At 38.1% G+C, this 15771-nt stretch overlaps 1 protein-coding gene across 1 annotated transcript in view; it reads left to right on the top strand.

The window, feature by feature from the left end:
- The window catches only part of NBAS (NBAS subunit of NRZ tethering complex), a 3380746-nt gene that overhangs the window by 1661083 nt on the left and 1703892 nt on the right, over positions 1-15771 (top strand). The window contains exon 35 of the mRNA XM_044064792.1: positions 12882-12983. Coding sequence (XP_043920727.1) covers positions 12882-12983 — 102 coding nt within the window. The remainder of the gene's footprint in view (positions 1-12881; positions 12984-15771) is intronic.

The raw sequence follows: 15771 nt of genomic DNA, 5'->3' as shown, positions 1-15771 counted from the left end.
TATTAAATGCATTAAATTATTAAGAATGCTAGACAAGCTACTTTCTCTTATTCTCTTTCCATAATTTCAATCTTTATTCCTCTCTGAACTGCTTGCCATTGTACCTTTAGGTTTTGTATTTCCCTCTGGAAAGAATGTTCAGAACTCTCAATAGTAATTGCTTGTTCCTGTAGACTGCTTATCTCCTTGTAAAAGTAGTCAGTGGTGAATCTTTTTAAGTTTCACGCAGAACAGAATCTGGAACTGCCTTCTGCTGCAAATTTTTTCTAATGGAAAAAAAAAGATAATGTAGTTGGCAGATGTAAGAAACTTTGCATTTTTCATGCCTGTCATCAATTTTGTCTTATTTTTCAAGCATTCATGCTTACAAAAACACTTGTTTCTAGCTTAAGCCAAGGCCTTTAACTTGGATATTTACCATTGTAATAATAAGAGAATATATCTTAAATCTACAAATAATCTAATCAGTGTAGTGTTACACCCCCACCCTCATCAAAGCTATCCGAAATTACAACGTATAAAGTTTAAACTTGCTTTTGTCCGGTCTTTATTCTCTTATTATACTGCAAAGCCTATGTTTCTTATAACTAAAAAAGTAGTTGTTCACTTGAATATCTGTAACACATAAAATAGTCACTTAGAGGAACCCCCTTTTAAATATCCCTGATTACACACTACACAAAACTGCTTTGCTATATATAGCATGGAGCTTATATAATGAAATGTTTTATCCAAATACTAAGAACAAAAATTGTTTTACTTAACAGTTACTTTTTTTCTTTTAGTGTCTTTCTCAACATGAAGGACATAAAGTGGGGTACATGTTTTACAGTCCACCCACAAGTTTAACAAGGCCAACAGAAGTGCAGTATTTCTCAACCACGTTTTCTGCTGGTAGGATTGCATCTTTACTAATGCAGGTCTTGGCTGCTTTTTCATGGCCAGTTTTGGAGCATACACTTCATGTACCCTTTCAATTAATACCAGTCCACTTGCTTATTTGTTATTTCATAAAATTAATTTGTACAAACTGGAAAAAGTTTACCTTTTCTGCGTTAGAAGTAGTTAGGCAGGATTTAAGGGAAGACAATTATAGAAATTTGGTTGCTCCAAGGGAGGCTGAATGGCAATTTAGGTTAGCCTCCTATATCTCCCCAGGTTTGAATGATGCTGTAAATATAAAGTGTTTTTAAAAAAACAGGAATGTAGCTGTCAATAAATATTAGTATTTGTATTTTATTATTCTAGGAATGTTTATTTGATTTTTTTTAAAGAAACCGACATATGTATGTATGTATATATATATATATATATATATATATATATATATATATATATATATACATATATACATATATACACATACATACACACACACATATCTTTTTGTGTGTAAGCAATGGGATGTGGTGATTGGTTGAAGCTTATTATTCACACTATTTAAATGTCAGTAGTTAATGTTTTGTGACTAGTTTCTGAGGAAGTTTGTTTGACGAATAGCGAATATTAAAGCTTGACTACGCTAAAAACCTTGATTTGGTGTCCTCCTTGTGCATTTTTGGTGTTTTTGCTTATTGGTCTTGGTTTACACCTGTGCCTGGTTGCCACTGTGGTGTTTTTGTGTTTTTTATAAAATTAATGCTGTCTGATCCTTCCAGTTTCTGTGATACAGCAGAAAATATCAGTTTTTTGCTGAGTGTTCTGTCTGACTCTAACATTTTTTGAAACAGCCTTTCTTGAAAAGTCTCCTCATTAGCCATCCTTGTCTTCCTTTCATTGTCTGATTTTTGCAGTTTTATCAGTTCATCTGAATAGCTGGTTAGAGCGTTTTCTATTTTTGTTTTTTAGCCCTTTATTATTTCAGTTGATACACTCCTTCAGTCTTTTGTTTATTTTGATCACCTGAGTACATTTGATTTAGTTTTTCTTCTAAATTGCTATAAGCTGTTTCTTATACCAAAACCAAAGCTTTTAATTTTTTGCTGTACAGCCGCAGAATTCTTCCAAGCCACTACTTTCTCTTCAACTTTTGAGGTTCATTTTCCTTCAGATTTTCTAAATTTCTTCTTTGCTGGCAGTCAGGCATTATACTTACTAGCCAGTAACTGAATTTTACTCAAACTGACGATGTTACTGGCTGTTATTTCCCAGTTTCTTTTTTTCACACTGGTAGAGCTGTAATTAAGCTTGTTGATCAACGTACAACCATCCTGGATGTCCTCCAGCTGCAGACGTCTTACCCCTATTTGTAATTTTGTTTATCAAATTAATTTTGCTTTTCTCATTCATCTTCAACAGTATAGCTCAGGATTTAACTTTTACCATTGTAGTGCTTTGTACTCCTACTTTTCAAATATTCTCTGTCAATATGAATCCTCTGATTTGTAAGTTTGCATACCATCAGCAGTTTGTTTTCCTCAAGGTTACTGTATTAAAGATGTTACTTATCTATCCCCGGGATTCAGTAACACCTACACTAAGTATATACTGTTCTGATTGAACAGACAGCGCAGACATAACTCATACCTTCTTCTAATTTTAGTTTTCTTACCGATATTCTTGCAGCTTTAAATATAGACAGGGATTCATAATGGTTACCACAAAGTGTGGACTACACACACACTTTGACTGACTTGAAAGCACAAAAAATGTGATCAGAATGTTCTTGAATATATATCATATACACTTGGTGTAGACTTTATTAAACCTGACCCTAGGTCTTTTTTATACATGATTGCCCACTTTGCACATATTTATTGCTCATATTATTTAACTTTTGTGTCTAAGTTGTACATTTATTTTTTGAATTTTCTGTCATAATTCTGTTTTTTGGCTCAGGTCATGACTTGAAAAGATTACCTGTCCACACGTCCAGTTAACAAATATGAAGTAAAATGATTCAGTCTTTGGTCAGTGAAGTCATATGCTTTCTGCTTGAGGTTGTGGTAGCTCAGCTGGATATAAAATATCCCTTTGTACTTACTGAAAATTGTAGAGTAGTTTCCTCAGTTAACACGGCATAAATAAGCAATTTTCTATCCAGGGCCTGGAAATGGCCAATAAAGAGTACTGTGTGAGGCAGATGAAATGACTTCTGGCCTTTAGTACCTGAAGCTACCTTAGTCAAACTGTGATGAATTACTTTTTATAGCATGTGTTTTCTTGTGAAATCAGCAAAATTTCCAGCTGTACTGTTAAGGATCCTCAATGATTGATAGTAGGCTGTATATTACTATTTCTTCACTAGTTAGAATCTGTCATTATTTAGGAAATAATCATATGTTAAGGGATTTCTGTGCAATGGGTAGATCCAAGTCATGATGTAAGACACTGGCTACACAAGCATGCTAATTCCTGCACTGCATAAGTTCATTGTTTCAGCTGATACAATTCATATCTTGAACACTGGTAACGCTGGTGAAGTCCTCCATTTGCTTGCACAAGTGCCATTGTAAGTGGCCATGTGGCTATCAAGTTACCTGTCAGGAACTGTGCTGACATTGAATATATTGTATTGGGAAAAGATATAACATTGAATACTGACCACGTGATAGGGATTCATCTTGGCTGCCGAATATCAAAAGTTAAAAAGAAAGTTGTTAGCCCACTAGTGGTGGTAGATAGTTCTTCCGGTGGAGACCATTGGGAGAGTCCCCTTCAAGGCACCATGTATAAGCTAAAGCATCTCCACAAGGGCAAACAAACAGGGGAAGGACTGGGCCTGAATCTGTTCAAGTTAGGTGCAGTATTTAGCTGGTAGATGCCTCCCAGTTGCTTCAGATGGTGAGCTTGTCCTCAGCTAGCAAAATATTTAGCCGTAACCAGTTGTTCTTTTTTTTCAAATACCTTGGGATTGTGGGAGGCTCTCATCAGCTTCAGAAGGATTGAGGTGGTGTATCTTGAGGTTCTTGCCCCTACCATGTATTCGTATGATTAGCTGGAACTCGTAGGCATCCACCATTATCCAGGAGAGTGGTGTCTTGTCATCTGGTCACAAGTTGAGAGTACTATGAACCTAAGACTCTCCTCCTGGGAGTGGCACCCAGGTCCCCCCTTGGTCCAGCACATCCCACTTGAAGAGGGACCATTTGGTCTTTCCTTGACAGGCTTTGCATCTCATGACTTGAACTTTCAGGTATGTTTGGCTTGTGGGAGACTAAGTAACAAGTGCAGGAGTGCATCACTAGGGAGTTTAGTTTGAAGCAGGACCTGATATGGGCCTTAAGACCATCCTGTTCTGCTGTTGACTAGTGTATAATCCTGAAGTGGTTCCCAGTTCTCTTTTCTCGAATTTAACTTACTTGCCTTTGTATGAACTCCTGCCTCTGGGATAGTCATGGCCCTCATACTGCCTCGTGCAGTGGGTCATTTGAAGTCTTGAGATTTCAAGCTAATTTTCTTGGAAATGGAAAAGATTATTGGGTACATTTGTCATTCCCCAACTCATATTTTCATTTAGTGATGCTTTCTGGCTGTTAAAGAGCAGCTTAGACTAGCTTTAGAGCCCAATTTTCCTCCTCCAGGAACTCTGGCCAGTTTCTTCTTTTCAAAGCCTGATGAGATTTTGGGTCATCAGTGTCTTGGAGATGGTCAGTAAGAATGCTCTCAGAGCAGCCTGGAGACGTTGTTACTGTTTTGTTAGTCCCCTTAAAAACAGGCTGGCACACTTTACATGACTCTGTCTGCTTGAATAGAATAATTCTGTAAGCATACTAGTGCTGACTCATGTTATGATTTCTTTGGTCCAGGGCAGGGTTCATTGACCAAGGCATTTTTGCTACCCTGCCACCAGACAAGAAGTCCAGAACTTTAGACACGTGCAAGAAAGTCTAGTTCACTTCCACTGTGTGATTCACGGCCCTCAACTGTTTGTTTCACCTTTCTCATTTCCAGGCTTACCTCTTGAGGAAGGCTATACAGGAGCTTGAAGGCTTTCCTGAGTCTGGGTTCAAAGGGAGTCTTCCTGAGGCTCTCTCCATGGTGTATAACATGGGATACCATATGCCCCACTTACAAAGGCTGCATGCACTTGTTTGTGACTCTGGAGGATTTTGTAGCTGAAGTTACCCCTCCTGAAGGAGGAGCCTGGAGCAAGATTTTGGATGTCCACTTTTTTGGAAAAGTGCTGTTAGCCAACTTTCCAGAATCTGATCTTTGACTTTCTGAGGAAGAAATTGATGGATGACCTTTATGGTACCATTTCCTTTCTTTCTTGTAGTTGATACTGTCAACCTCGAAAAACATCAGACAGTCTTACCCTGGCTACCTTTGGGGAGGACAGTGGAGAACTATCAAAAAGGATCACTGATTTTTGGATATGATGTCACCTTCTGCCATATGCTTTTAAATCATAATGCGCTCCACTAGAAACAGTACCACTGGCAATTTAGTTTATTTCAACAAAGCTCTTGCAACAGACCTAAACTCCTTTGTTGACAGTAGCTGTGGCGGCTACACTAGTGTTAGAGGTGGGATGGGGGGGGGGGGGTTATTGGTGGCTATTCTTGTTGTAAAAGGTCCATGTGATTTCTGTCTCATTCTCAATCTTTACTCCTTCATCTAGCACATCCCATATGTCTGGTTCTGTGGATGGTCACCTTTTAGGGGATCATGTGTTGACTGATTGCACTGGTTGTTCCATTGAGGTGTCTAGATAATGTCATTGGACATGATGCCTTATGGTATGTCAGTATTTGAGAGACATGCAGAAGGCACTTCCATTTTATTTCATAGTGGAATAATTTCCATTACTAACTGTTGCCATTTGAGTTTTTTTCTAGTGCCCAGAATCTCTACTAAAGTATTGGCCATGGTGGCTTGTAGTCACTCTGTCTTTATCTTTTAAGAAGTGTCCCCTTCTTTCAGCATTTATGTTTATGCAGTCTTGAGGTTACTATATATTATGTTATTTTACATTTGCTTGATGGCAGAAGGAGATGGCAAGTCTGTGTAGTCTGCTGTGTAAGTGCATTCAGCATTTTACCACCCCTCCTTTCCTGTCTTCCTCTTTATATGTCCCTTGTCTGTTGAGAGTTTTACTGGATTTCCTCTCTATCTGTTGCTCCTGCCCTTCTTTCCCTTTCAAGACTCCTTTGTGTACTTATTCACCCATTTCATGTCTTTTCTGTCTCTGTAGGGTCTCGAGAGAAAAGTTTTTGTTCATTAAATTTCTGGGCATATTTTTTTCTCCCCCTTATGCACCCTTCTTGTAGATTTCATTTGGTCACCATCTATCAGACTGCTATCCTGCTTGTATGGCTTCCCAAACTACATGTGGTACTCAAGGTGTGACCTGACTAAATCCGAGTTTAGTGGAAGCACATTATTTGTTTGCCTCTGGAGTCTTCACCATTGAGAAGATCCCCAATGTTCTTTTATTGGCTGCTGCTAACATCCTACTCTGCATCTGCTGGAACATTCCAGGAGTGGTCAGTTCTCCTGTATCATTTTCTTGCTCTTTTGTCAGCGCTTCCACTGTCCACAGTTGCGTCTTCCCACCAGGGTTGCTGAGGCACAAGTGCAGTACTTTTGCATTTGTTTGTGTTGAACCTTATCTGACACCTTTCAGCAAAGTTACTCAGCCTTTTCAAACCTTCCTGTTAATTCTTCTCCCCCATCCCTGCTGCCCCTACTTTTGTTAAGACGGTGATGTTCTCTGTCTTTCTCCCTCCCTCCTCATATGTCTCTAAAGTGAAGAGAGTGAAGTGTACTGGAACAAATACTGACCCTTGCAGTACTCCACTGTTCTCTTTTTTTATTCCTGAGGTTTCCTTCTCACCATAACCCTCTCTGTTTTACCATTTGACTATACTATCATTTTATTCCTTTGTCTGATCCCTCCAGTTTTCCTAGCAGTATCCTGGGTGGTATCTAGTGAAAAGCCTTGCTAAAGTTAAGACTGGCCACATCTTTTTGTACTTCCTTGTAAAATTTCTTGTATCCAAGTTATAAAATTGGATTGTTTGACTGCCTTTTCTGGCTGTGAATATGTGGTGTTTGTTATGAAGATCATTGCCTGCTACTGTAGTTTAATGGATAGTTTGCAAGCTATCTATAACTGGTAGCAATTGCTTAATGACAGCTTTGAGACTGGCAGAGTTTAGGCCCCATCATGAAATGTTATCTCATAGATCAGTATGGTAGGAACATGTTGTTACAGCGTAGTGTCTGTGGAACAAACAAACAAACTGGTGGGTTTGGGAGATGAACTTAAGGAAGCAGTTTTTGACTGACTGACCTGGAATGCGAGAGTCTTTGAGGTCATGATGAAACAGATTCAGCTAAATGACAGCCATAATAGAAACATTTATGTGATGTGAGCTGTATGCAATTTGAACTGGAGTTATATTAAGAAACAAAATGCTGAGAAATGTCAGCCAAATTTGTAAATGAAGCTAATATTGGTTTGTGAGCCAGTGTCAACAACTAATGTAGTATGCCACTATGAACCGTCCATTTATGTATTCCATTCCATGGTCTATATAAGATGCATGGTTTCACCTTAATGTCTTGACTTTGTGCATGACATTCACACAGAAGGTCTGTCTGCCCAGAACTTGAATTTCTCCTGGAGAGAGGGGAGGGAGGGATTAGCTGGCAACCAGAATGAAATCACCAGGCTGCTGTGTGCTATTTGGCCACTGTTGTACTCAAGCTACATAGCAGCAAACAACAGTGTAATAACTGTGCAGGGACTCTGTGGTTTCAATTGTTTTTTGACCAAAGTCTGGGCAGCACACTGCACAACTTTATTGTGAAGTAGGAAATAATCAAGCTGTAGAGCCTGACTTTCTAAACCTTGGCTATTTGTAGCTTCACAGTATAAAGTGTACGGCAGGCTCAAGGTGTATGATCAGAAATAGAATGACCCCTCAGAGTCCGTACCTACACAGTCTGTGGAAAGCACCAATGAAACAAATGCAGACTTGCATGTAATTGTCTTGGGTTTCAGAAACAAGTTAGACACTTCCCACTTTGGTCAGGTGGCCAAAGCAGTACAATATGGCTGCAGCTCAGCTCAAGTAATTAACCAAATGCTGACTAGTTGTATGCAGTCTCAAACTAATAATGAAGCCGCTGACTTTTAGTTAACTGCCTCTAAAGCCAAATCCATGGTATTGTCATCTGTTATCATGGATCTAGCCATCTGCTCCAACTTCAGACAAAATATGACATCCCTCTAGAAATTAGGAATGCTGTAAAACACCTGTTATGGACTGTGAACTAAAATTCAGTCACCATATCAGAATCCGTCTACAAAACAAATAAAAAGCTTGAAGAATTGTATAGTTGGAAATCATTCTTTATTGGTCAAGCACATAACTGTGACATTTGTGTTATAAATTATAGCAACAGAAAAATACCTTAAAAGTATTTAAAGGCAGAAATAGCAAGAAGGTTTGGCATTATAATACTTTTCTGGCTGTAGCTGTAACATTCCACTTTATATTTTGTAAGATAAAACACACCATTGTTATGATTGTGGTATGTGTACTGTTATGAAAATCTCAGACTTTACTTGTCTGACTGGAGCTGTGACACTTTATATAGCAGTGGAGAATTAACTTGGCGCTATTTGAAAACATATGCACTCTATGTATCTCTGTCACATACATATACACACAAACACACCATTGAAAACATAGCACTCTTGGAGTTTTAACTGTGAAGTAAACCAAGATCTGTACAATGGGTAATACCTGCAGAGTCAAATGGTTAACATTGTGCTGTTGAATTTATAGAATAAAAAGGACACACACACCTTAGGATTCAGAGAGATTCTCACTACCACTGCTAACTGGCTAATGTGGGTTGTACAGCTAACACAATAGCAAGAATCTCTGATTTAAAGACAAGGGATAACAGCTTTTAGAAACACTTTATTAGCAGACAGTTGTGTCTTCATCAGACACTGAACTGTCATTTCTGATTCTGCTGCTGCTCTCTCCATACCATCCTTTTCATCACTGAGGCGTAAGCATTCCCCAACACATAACTATACACACACGCACACTGTTCCAGACATTCCCTCTCCACCATACACACGCACCGCCAAAGCAGCAACAAACAAGCCCCTACACACTCACTCACACATTCACGAATACAGTCACTGACAACCACCCGCTCGCGCACATATTTAATCCCACAGCTCTGCTATACTTACCTCTAGTTGTGATACAAGCTGTGAACATTCCCATAGTGGTAAATGGGTGAATGCCATCAAAAAGAGGTATGTACTTTTCCTCTTAAAGAAAAAATAACTTGGTAGAGTGATTCTTCTTGTGTTAATCCACTGGCAGTTAAACTGCTCCCTTAGACTGATGCATTAAAATGTTACTTCTTCAGTGAGGCCACTCCATGCTGTGGGCATTTATAGAGCAAGACAGTTGCAAGATAGTGATCTTTGAATTGCTCAAACTTGCCACAATGCAGAATCCTGTGAAATTAAGGCTTCCCCATCGTGGTAAGCCTTTCTGAATCCCAGAGGTTATTAGCAACAAAGTGCTACAATGCACTGACAGGCCATATTCTTAGATACCTGGTTGGGGGTGGTCTCAACTGGGCGTGGAGCCCTCTGCATTACCTTTGTGGTGCTATGAGATATAATATAATATTAAAACATGGAACATTCATTATTAGCAGCACAGCACCAGTAGACTGGAGCTTGTGGTGTAACACAGAATTATTTGCGGGGATCAACGTCAATCGCTTGTATTCAAAAGAAATTCTTATAATTAGATAGCCTAATATTATACAATCAAATGTTGACCCCACAAAAAGCATGGAAATACAAAATATTTATTTACAACATACCACAGAAGTAACTACTATTCATTTTCAGACTGAGTCAAACTGACGCAGCTAGCCAATATTAATGTAAAATGTCTGGCACTTATGCTACAGTTATGTGTTCATAGAAGAAACCAGCAAACATGCCAAAAATCAGCAATCAAGATGTAACCAAGAACTGAGAACTGGCTACAGCCCACCATACTGATGGAATATTCAGTACTAGTACCTGATCTGCTGCCAAAGCCAAAACCAAGACAACATGCCAAGCCACAAGTCAACCACAATGTGCACAGAATAAAGCATAATAAACTCAAAGCTAACTTGGTACCAGCAGTCTAAATTAATCAACAAAAAGAAAAAGTTCAGCAAAAGATGGCAGCAACATTATAATGCTACCAGCACCAGCTTAGCAGCACAGAAAAAAAAACAATGAAGAATTCAGTTTTATACAAAACCGGATAAATGTAATAATTATAACTAAAAACGAATAAAATTTACTAAAACACCAGCTCACGTGAAATTAAAACAGAATTTATGTGGTCAACCAGCTGCAGCAGCATCAGGCCGACTGCACCCCATTTCTAGTGTCTTTCATGTTTCTTGATGGGTCTCCAAATCTTATAGTGGCTGCAGATGAAGCAACTGTGTTGAAATCCTAAGCCTTAGCCAGAAGAATGATGACAGGCAGTAGATCTCTGCATCATTTTACTGGCTGTCACTCATCTTTTTTTTTTTACTTTTTGTTTCCTTTCTACTTAGAACACATTTCATTTCAAGGGGATCATTCTAAGTGGGCAGTGTTCCTTTTTGGGTGAATGTGTGCATTTTTTGTGAGTGCCAACTTTTTTATATTATAGTAAATGGGAAATGTGGTCTTTATTTCAGTTTGTTTTGTTTTATTTAGCATTTATAAAGTAAACTGTTTTTATGTTTAGGGTTTAGGTGGGCAAGATTTATTTATATATTTTAATTTTTGAGGTGTTATTGCGTGTGTGTGTGTGTGTGTGTGTGTGTGTGTGTGTGTGTGTGTGTGTGTGTGTGTGTGAGAAAAGTTACATAATTTTACATTTTAATTATTGGGAAATGTGGTTTGTGTTTATTTTTATTTTTTAGCAGTTTTAAGCTAAACTATGGGTAGGTTTGGATTTGGGAGGATTATTTCAAATTAGATAGTGTGATTCTTCAGGATGTCATTGTCTCCTTTTTGTGTGTGCAGTGCAGTACAGTGCAGCGGAACTCTTATTAGTAGGTAGCATAATATGGTAGGTTTAAGGGACTTTAAAGAACTTTGATGATGCTCCAGTCATCTGGATAGTCTGTGTATGATGTGCCAAGTATGCGGATAGTCAAAAATATCTCCATTGTCTACCAGCTATGTGTTTTTATCATACCCTTTATGTTTTATATATATATATATATATATATATATATATATATATATATATATATATATATATATATATAAATAAATATATATATGTGTGTGTGTATGAATGTGTGTATATGCATATATATATATATATATATATATATATATATATATATATACACACACACACACACACACACACACACACACACACACACACACACACACACACACACACACACACACACACACACACACACACACACACACACACACACACACACACACACACACCATACCTCTCAACTGTGCAGATTTTTGTAGAATGTTCAGATTTTTGTCTCATATTTTTGGTCTGTTCCTCATAAAAATTGTGTTTTTTTTTTGTCAAATCACTGGGATGATCTAAGTAATAAAGTCACTAAATAATTACATATATTTGAGTTTCAGACCTCATATCCTTCAGAAAATGCATGCTAATGCAAATCCTGTTATTCTAGCAACTTTCTAAGTTTAAAAGAGCCATTTTTAAAATGTGTCCCTAATTTTGGGTCTTTGTTCCCCCATTATGTCAGGCTTTGTCCAGATGTCTTGTGCTAAGAGGTTGAGAGGTATGGCACACACACACACACACACACACATATATATATATATGTATGTATGTATGTGTATATATATATATATATATATATATATATATATGTGTATATAAAGAGACACACACACACACACTCACTCGTGTATTTATATACTGTATGAGAGATCTCTTGTCTTTGAGATTTGGTACAATGCAAATGGTCATATCAAACAAGGCTGAAAAGCCTGGGTCTCATTACAGTCAGTTAAATGTACTTGAGGGAAACTTATGTGTATTGCATAAAGGACTATGGGATGAAGAATATCATATTTTATTAAACCTTGAGTAACTGAACCCAAGTAAAACAACTAGAGGTATAGGTTATACCTATAAAACTGAAGAGACTAAGACAGCATTAAGAGCAGGTTATTTAGCAGTCAGTGGGACGTTTATGGAATCAAGTTGAATTTCATATTCATAAATCATTTTCTGTACAAGTTTTTAAAAATAACTTGGATTTTTGGATGGATCCTAGAGTACATGTGTTTATTACGGAGTCTGTATTCTGATTGGCCTGTGGCCTTTACATAGGTGTTAATGAGCAATTAATTAGTTCCGTAAGGTGAATGTGGACATGTTGCAGTTTCCATTTATGTGTCATTTTCTGCTCCCTCTGGAGCATCTTTGCAGTTTATCTGAACTTTTTCTTGCACTCAGCATTACATTTCTCCTTTGAAGAATCACAGCTACCACAGTGCTGCTGGTCAGAACAATCTGACCTGTGCAGTCAGGAAGAAGTGTGTTCCTTTGCTGTCCTCGCAGCTTTCCATATCTTGTGTGCTGTCAGTGATGATATTTGCTTCTCCTGGTCCTAGGGTGCTTTTTCAGTGTACTGCTTTCCAGTGTGTTATGCGTCACTGACAACAAATCAGTACATGGACTCCATTATGACCAAGTGAGGGGAGAATGTGCTAGTAAGTGGTAATTGTAGGCATTTTGCAGAATGTATCATCTTAAATTAATTTTTAGTCTGCATTACTACCACCTAATGAAATACCATCTGTTCATTAGCATTCATTGGATTTAATGTAAACTTTACCTTTACAGGCACTAAATGAGTTCTAATGTATTGTTTCCTTGTAGGTCCTTTGTCAAGCAGTTAATTATCAAATACAGCCAGCAGAAGGAACAGATGTCACACACAGTTGCCATACTGTGCCTCCTACCTATCAGCAACCATTTCAGGTCAGTCTGTAAACTGATGTACCTTTGTCTAACATATACTGCACTGCTTCATCACTGGGTTCATTATCTTTTTAACCACAGAACTAATGTAACATTTGGCCTAGTCAGTTCTTGCATTTCAGGCACTGTGGAGATAGATTTAGACTGAAATTAAGGAAATCAAGTGACTATTTTTCAGTATCTGCAGCATGCACAAAGTTGTTTAAGGCCACCTTTTGTGTGGAACATTTTAAAAATCTGGCTTTAGAAATGTGTGACATTTGCTGAATCAAAAGACACAAAATCACTCAGCCATTTACTTTGTCAGATATATCTGACTTGTTCTACAGTCCAGCAGCCTTCCCTCAGTAAGATGTTGAATTTATCAGTTTGTTATGAACGTTTGGCAATTTCTAGACCAGTAGATTTGAATATCCTGTGCTAAAATTTCCATTGATAAACTCTTGATGCATAACTTCATAACCATTATCTGTAATATCACAGTAGTGAATTACAGCAAAACGAATCATATTGTCAGTGAAATTCTGCAGTTATAAGACGCATTGCTTGATAAATTCAAGCTCTTTAAGTTAGAAAGGAAGATTTAGTGAATAAAGCTTTTACAAAGTAGTTGAAAAGTCGGATGCATTGCAGATGGCAATTGTAACTAGGAAATGTGATTTTGATATATGTTAAAAACAAGATATAAGTTTTTTCATAGGTGTATATCAGGCTAATGACTTTATAAGTGCAGCCATGCAACCCAAATTTGCCCCTTTAGCAGTTATATCCTGGATGTTTATATTGAAAGAGGGGTATGTTAATCATGATTTACTCTCTGCCTCTGTCCATCAGAGATATGGAAAGCACATGCGGGGTGAGTTTCTGATTTCCCATCCACTGATCTAGGTTAACTATGAACTGGGTTAGGGAGAGACTGTGATTCACATAGATGCAGAACGTATTCCAGAGAATGGGAATTCTCTGAGGTACATATCCATCTTTCCCTGTATGTCCTATCTATGTCACAAGCAAAATTAAAATTTTTAGATCTAGTAGTTCTGATGCAGTTCATTTTGCAGATGTACAAAAGGTTAATAAAACAGGATTCAAGGATGGGCTGTGTGGCAGTCATAGATCGCCTATCCGTAGTCTGCAGGACGCCAAGTATAGAGGTAGTGCTTTAAGGTAATGCACATATGACAATATGTTTAGGCCCTATATTCTTTTGGTAAAGAACTTTTGTGCACGTTCCAGTTGTTCATATTTTTGGTTAAGTACATGACAAAGGGGCAATATACTCAATGATGGGTCTGATGAGGGCCAAATAAAGTGGCACTGTGACTTTTCTGGACCTAGATGCTATGCCCTTATTTATAGGTTGAGTGACATAGAATGATTGCCTTACAGCCTTGGTCATATGTTGGTCGAAGGTCAGATTACTATCCACATGTTTTTAAATCTCTGACTACTGGGTCAACTCTTAGGGAAGTTGTATCAAAGACATAATTTTCCTGGATGTCTGATTTCCAAAAAGTACTATCATGCATTTCTTGGCATTGAGTTGTAAGCTGAGACTTTGGCACCAATAATTTGCCTTTGTTAGACTCTTTTACAAGATGTTAATGCATTGGGCAGAATATAAAATTGCTACTACTTCTCAGTTTTCAGTGAACCTGGTCAGCCGGAGGCCCCTGGCATTAGCCTTTGCTTCTGAGAAGTAGGTAGCAAAGAGGAGCAAGCCCAGCATGGAGCCCTGAGGGACTCTGCTGGTGACTGGCCTCTTTGTAGAGGTGGTTTCACCACTCTAAACATCTTGGTTGTATCTCTTAGCCAGTTGGCAATCCAGCATTTTATGTAGGGGTTTATGCCTAATTCATTAAGTTTGTTAACAATGCCCGAGTGAGGTAGTGTACTGAATGCCAGATCAAGGTAAACAGTAAGTATTATTTCCCCATGCCAGTTGCCTTGGTGAGCATCTCAAAGAAGTCCAGCAGATATAGTAGAAATTACCTTCCTTTCACAATGCCAAACTGGGTTGGGTCCATTGTCTGAACGATACCTCTGCCTTTGTTGATCATTTCCATGATAATTCTTTCCATAGCTTTGCATATAAGTCTAGTCAAACTAGTGGGTCTTTAGTTTTCAGGCTTTGTTGATGGTCCACACTTATGAAGAGGGATGACGTCTGCAGTCTTCCATTATTGTAGCTTAAAGCCTGTTTTGAGGCTATAGTTAAATACTGACTCCAGTGGCAGTGATAGGTCATATTTCAGGCTATTCATAAATCTTCCCTGGATATTGTAGGCCCATTGACACTGTGGTTTTGGTTTTAGCAACCTCCATCAGGACCTTCTCCCTTTTAATAGTTGAGGGGGTTATGTTTGTAGGTATTTCTTGGAAGATTGGCTGGGGGTGAGAGGTGGGTTAAAGCTTGAGCTAAATCTGTAATCCAGCAGGTTCACTGTATTGCTTGGCTCAGTGATAGTGGCACTATTTAACCACCAGTTTGGCACACTATTATGTGATACCGTTGAGGTTTTGGACTTAGCTGTAGAAGGCCTTGTGGTTGTCTTTTTGACTGGGAGACTATCTTGACCTTAAAATTGGCTTTGTTGAACTTAACTCACTCAAGCCTAAAATGCCTTTTTTGTATACGTTCAGTTCACACCCATACATTTTTCTGGCGTCCAGAACTTTTTTGGCGCTGGCTTCTTTAACTAAGTGACTTACCAGGTAATAATAGGCAGTATTAGAAAGGGCAAGGAGTTAGTAACAACAATGACACTAAGATTATTAGTCTAGTATG

This window comes from Protopterus annectens, chromosome 1.part0 (assembly GCF_019279795.1).
Source record: "Protopterus annectens isolate FY-2018-M chromosome 1.part0, PAN1.0, whole genome shotgun sequence".
Lineage (NCBI taxonomy): Eukaryota > Metazoa > Chordata > Ceratodontiformes > Protopteridae > Protopterus > Protopterus annectens.
Note: the sequence above shows the minus strand (reverse complement) of the source record. Positions and strands in the feature narration are given on the sequence as shown.